The 6,000-nt window shown below is 41.1% G+C and overlaps 1 protein-coding gene across 2 annotated transcripts in view; it reads left to right on the plus strand.

Annotated features, from left to right (window-relative positions):
- The window catches only part of GAS6 (growth arrest specific 6), a 40,980-nt gene extending 39,632 nt beyond the window's left edge, over positions 1–1,348 (plus strand). For both annotated transcript variants that reach the window (XM_082277337.1, XM_082277338.1), the window contains one exon: positions 896–1,348. In XM_082277337.1, coding sequence (XP_082133463.1) covers positions 896–1,047 — 152 coding nt within the window. In that variant the 3' untranslated portion in view covers positions 1,048–1,348. The remainder of the gene's footprint in view (positions 1–895) is intronic.
- Positions 1,349–6,000: the final 4,652 nt, after the last annotated feature.

The following is a 6,000-nucleotide window of genomic DNA, read 5'->3' on the forward strand; positions in this document are numbered from 1 at the left end:
TTTGATTGGGTCAGCTTTGGGTTGTAAATAAACTAATGACCTTTGGGGAACGGTAGAGGACACAGCTCATGTCGATTTTCTTGTCATTATGTTACTGTGTGGGGTTTTTTGTTTGTTTGCAATCAGTGTGTATGTGATATTACAGAAGTTAGTACTAAGACTGACTAATTTCCTCTGGTCTATTGGATTGTGCTTAGTGTCTTCTTCCTTGCCATCTGTTTTCTGCCGCTGGTAAACTGATTAAAAGATCGTCACCAGTGGATCTCCACAGTAAAAATTAGTCTCATTAGTCTGACCAATTCAACTGATGCATTCCAGCACCTTGCTGATGAAGGCCAGCAACCTCCCTGTGCTTATACACAGCAAAATCGTGGTAAAGATGAGTCCAGCAAGTGGTAGAGGCTGCATATGGGAAGTGCTTTCCTGTCATAAAGTTCTTCCTACAATCTTTTGGAAACTGTTTTGAAGAGAAAGAGCATTAGAGGAAGGTCTAACCTCTCCACTAATGACAAAGCAGAAGGTTCGGAGATGGAGGGGGGGAAAACATGGGGCTGGAAAGCCATGTGAGCACATTGTGCCACTGCAAGCAAAGCCTTGCTGCTGTGCAGCAAAGGTTTCATGGTTTCATCAGGTTTGGAGGCCTTTCAGAGACACAGAGCAGCTGAGGAAGGGTTCAGCCTGGGAGAAGGGCTTTTGAGCACCAGAACAGATGGTGTTTTCCTCACGTCTGGGATTGTGCTCTTGCCTTCGGGAGAGAGGGGCAGGGGGAGGTAGAAACCCTAGCATGGAAAGAGGTGAGCTTGAATTCGTTGAAGTGATAGCTATCTGAGCCTAGGTAGGGCAGGCATTTATTTAAAAGCAGCTGTCAGAGATATTTATCTCCCATTTCTGACAGACGTTCCTGTCACTTCCACTCCTGTCACCGCGTCCTACCATGGCTGCATGACCCTCAAGCTGAGCAACACGGCACTGGACTTAGATGAGGCTCTCTACAAGCACAATGACATCACCTCACATTCCTGTCCTCCAGTCGAGGAGGGTCAGTAGGTACCACTACAATGCGAAAGTTTTATACTCAGAAACTTTCAATGCTTTTCTTTTTTTAAAAGATATAAATTATTCAGATCTACCGCACTGCGTGTATAGTTTCTCTTAAACACTGAAGTTACGTAGAAGCTACTGATCCTTATGTCAGATTGATTACTGAAATACTCTTTGCTTTGCGGTTTAAAGGTTGTAATATATTTGTAAATAGTTCAGAAGACTAATATTAAATAAGTCAAAAGTACAGAATATACTGAAAGTGAATGCTGTCTTTAGACTGTAAGAGACGGTTTCATCTGTCATGTGGGAAACCTGGTAATATATGAGTCTGGACTGGAATAAAAATAATAATTCTGTATTATTTTTTATTACCAAACACTGCTTTCTGATTTGCAAAATACAAGAGAATAAAATATTTACATACAAGTTTTTAATTTACCTGTACTGAGATTATTCGGTATTCTGGTATTTGGACACAATGACTCAGACTGTGCCTGATGTGGAGGTTACACTGTCCGGGGGGTGGGGGAGGGGAGGGAGGGCTGCTTTTCTGGTTTGGATTTTTGTGGGTTTTTCGGGGGGTGGGGGGTTTATGTGCTTACATCAGTATTTCATATCTTCTCAGCTGCAGAGCAAATGGTGGCTGCTATTCTTATTACTAGGGTTTCTCTTTCTGGTACCACAGAAAGAAGACTCAGTTGTGACCTTTAGAAAAACTCTTGGTCAACAGAAAATGGAAAGCAAAGTTGGGTCAGCAGGAAACATTTAGAAGAAAAGACTCAATAAATTGAAAGCCATATGGCTTTTGTGTCAATAGCTGCTGGAGCAAATGATGAGGTGTTGAGAATTGGGGAATATTATCTGGTGATGACATATTTTTGCTGCTGCATTTTTAGGTTGGCTCATTCACTGTGAGCCTAGTGGGAGCAGAGAGGCTTGAGCTGTGAGAGTTAGCCAGGCTGAACTGCATGAGGTGAGAATGTCTGTGGGCGTTTATGCAGGAGAGGTTGTAGAGCCATAAAGTGTGTTCAGCTATTCAGCTCTCCTTCTGAAGCTGGGATGGGCTTTGCCTAGCCTGCCTTGTATCACTTAAATCTTGTTTTATTTGGTCCTTGTCTTGCATCAGACTAATAAACTGAGTACTGTTGGTATATGCCGTGGTGCAAAAACCAAGTACAAGGTAGATAAGGTTACACCATCCTTCAGAGGATTAACATGAAAAAGGTCCAATTCTCCAAGGTCTTTTACAAATTATTCTTGGCCAGTCATGTTATGTTTTCCCTAAGCAGATAACGAGATGACACATTAGTCTCATAATCTGCATGTGTGGCAACATCTGTGACCAAACGGTGAAGATACAACTGTCCCAGAGGAAAAGATGAAAGAGAGGCAAGACTATTCCAAGCATATTTTCTGGCAAGGATCCCTGCTTTGTTTAGCAGAGAAGAGGAAGGCACTCTATTAGCCATTAGACATGGCATCATAGCTTCTTATCATGAGCAAATCAATCAGCAGTAATGCAGTAGGGCAGAAAAGAACAGAACTTTATCACTTTCAACCAACCTACTCATTTATACTTGGAGAAGGATGTGTTGTCAGGTCTGACCAGACACAAGTTTGAAAGGAAAGATCCCACTAGACAGTAATAACTTACGGGCAGACTGTGCATGGATAGGAAAAACCAGGAGTAGTTCTATGGTTTTGCTTTTTTTAATTGAACAAGGGAAATCATGTTGTTTCTGAAAGTGCTTTATGTTACAGCTGATGACTCTGGATCAATTTGTGATTTGATGGAGTACCCAAGAAAGATTAATTAGTATCTCCAGTAAGAGCTGAAAATCCTGAAGATACTCTGTTTAATAGAATGTCCACACTTCAGTGTTTTATTTTCTGCATGTTTTTCATGGTTATTTTAGTCCTTTACCAAAATACAGCTCTGTGCTTATTCTGGTTAATATTCTTCACAGCAGCCAGTATGGGGCTGCAGCTTGGGTGTGTGCTGGAAACAATGTTGGTAACTCTGGGATGTTTTAGCCATTGCTGAGTAGGGCTTGCACAGTGTCAAGACCTTTTCTGTTTCTCACCCCACCCACGAGTGAGGGGGTGCGGGGTGCACAAGGAGCTGGGAAGGGACACAGCCAGGACAGCTGATCCCAAGTGACCAGAGGGAGTATCCCACACCATATGGCCTCATGATCAGCACATAAAGCTAGGGGACAAAAGGGGAAGGGGAGGGACATCCAGAGTGATGGTGTTTGTCGTCCCAGTGTTACACATGACATTGCCCAGCTTTCCTGGAGGTAGCTCACCTGCTCACGAGAAGTGGTGGATGAATTCCTTGTTCTTCTGCTTTGCTGGTGTGTGCAGCTTTTGCTTTACTTATTAAACTGTCTTTATCTCAACCCATGGGTTTTCTCACTTTTACCCTTCTGATTCTCTCCCCAGTCCCAGCAAGGGAGAGTGAGTGAGGGGCTGCCTGGGGTAAGCTGCCAGCTGGGGTTCAGCCACAACAATCTCCCACCTTTTTAACTTGGAGTAGCTCTAGTGAAAAAAAGTACAGACTCAGAAGCCACCTATTTTTAAACCAAGAAGCTGAAACAAGCCCTGTTTTGCTTTGTTCTTTTCAAAATAAGCATGCTAGCAAAATAGTTTTGTGTCTGGTATTTTTGTAAAATCTCTGTGGTAGTTCCCAAAAAACTACCACGTGGCATAAATTAATCACAAACATGTCTGTCTTAATGTAAGTGACACTATTTATGAGGCCAGAATTATTCTGGGTCCTGGAAATGTGAATCCTGTGGTACGTTATGGTACTCTGCCGTTCCATACTAAATGTTACATGTACAAGAGCATTTAATTTTCTAATTCAGAGCAGAAATTGCTCCTGGACTTTGCATAATGTGTGCATGTAGTGAAGATATTTTGCATAGATCACAATGCACCCTGACTCAAAATGTGGTTGAGAAGAGAAACTCAGAATTTCTCAGTCTGGAGAATGACAGAAGGGGGGGAGGAGGGGCCTGTCTTTTGTGTAAAGGTGAAATTTTTTTTGTACCCTATAGCAGTACCACACTGGAGAAAGGTTTGGAGGAAGAAGTAGCTGCAATAAGCATTCATTCATTCCTTCTCAGTCACTTGCTTCAACCCAAGAGAAACATTGATTTCATCCTTGTTCAGTTAGTCTAGGTGCTCAGCCCAAAAGGATCAAGTCTGTTCTGGACTTTGTGTCCCCAAAATGAACCCAGGTGGTTCTCCTGGTAGTATTCATAGCAAGTAAAAAGAAGTAAATGTGTAGCTTCACTTATAATCAGAGTGACTGTGCTATTCACAGCATGGATTTGCACAAGAACTAAGCATTTTGGATGCATTATATTAATGTTTAAAACAAAACCAATGGTCTCTCTCTGACTTCTGTTTCTCTCAGCCACGTTCACATAACTCACCTTGTCAACAATACACATAAGGCACCTCATCACTGATCACTGGCCTAAAACCTTGTATCTCAGAAAAAACTTAATTGAACAAAAGGTGCCTTTTATGGTCCATATAAATTAATCTCTCTTCTTACATGTATTAGTAGTGAATCTGCTTTTATACATAAAGGTACAACACATGAATTAACAGAATTTTTTTAGAAGTTGCAAAGTATTATGTAAAAGGATGATCATTCTTTGTTCTATTTTAAGCAGGTCTGATGGTGTCACTTCCTTTCAAAGGAAACTGTCAAGTAAGCTGGTTTTGTTTATATAGTTTTTTTCAATATCTTCATAATACAGAGCAGCTGCTTAAAATGTTAATGAGAAATACCTTCCAGTCCCTGTTTTACTCTTTGGGATTTCAGGAAATTTCTAGAGCTTCATTGCTGTCTAGACTGTACGATCTATGGAGCAAGCAGCACCAACACCCTTCCTGCAGGAGCAAAATGCAGTGAAGGGATGCAGCATTTAAACAGGTTTTCATGCTGTTGTAAGTACTCCTATTCCAAAATATGGCAGGTGTGTGCCTAAAGGAATCCCAGCTAATGTGGTGCACAGTGAGGTGTCAGGGCGCAGACTACAGGGACATGGCTTTTTTCCTGTCAATAGCACTGCCAAAGGTATTGTATCTTAGCCTTTGAAGAAAATAAATAAATAAATAAAGGAATTAGGCTACTTCATTCACTCTGTTTCAGTCATTGTAAAATGCTTGCATCAGGTCTTGGATTAATTTAAAAATAAATAAGAGGCATTTAACCTAAAATGGTTTTGGTTGTGGTGCTCTTTTCACTAGAAAGGAATTAATTTGAACACTAAAGTGCAGCCTAAAATACTCATCTGGAAATGGCATTTTTAGTGCAATAACGTGACATTTTACTGTGCAGACTAGATTGGCACAAAGTTCAGCTGAAACAGTCCCAATAGAAGTAGCCTTTCTATCTGAAACTTGAAAAAGGAAACTATTTGGTAGGGTACTTCTTCCTCTGTTCCTTTGTTTTCCTTTTGTTTTTATTTCTGTCCAAATATACACAGTGAATTTTATTGTAAAATAATTGCCACACTTTATTGGTACAACACTTTCACCAGAAAGTTTATTAAACGCTACAAGCAAACAAACTCTTACTACCCAAAGTGATTGATTTGGAGAGCTCCCGGCTACCCACTCAGACAACACAGGCTAAAACCCCTCGATACTGGTTTATGAAAGCAGAACAAGTATCCAGAGGGTTTTCTTCATTTTTCCTCTTGAAGAAAATCTATTCTGCAGTGCACTGAGAGGGAAACACCTCATGCTTATGGTAGCCAGAAAGCTCTAGTACATCTGACTGCAGGCAAACTGAGTGGTGATGTGCCTGCCCTTATACTTCCAGGGCTCTGCCCTGCTCACAGGGAGATGTGGGTAAAAGCGGAGCGCACAGTTTCCAGAGGTTTCTTAAAAACAAAATAAAAGCTTACCACCTACTAAAATAAATTATTTGTT

Source organism: Coloeus monedula, assembly GCF_965178545.1.
Source record: "Coloeus monedula genome assembly, chromosome: 3".
Lineage (NCBI taxonomy): Eukaryota > Metazoa > Chordata > Aves > Passeriformes > Corvidae > Coloeus > Coloeus monedula.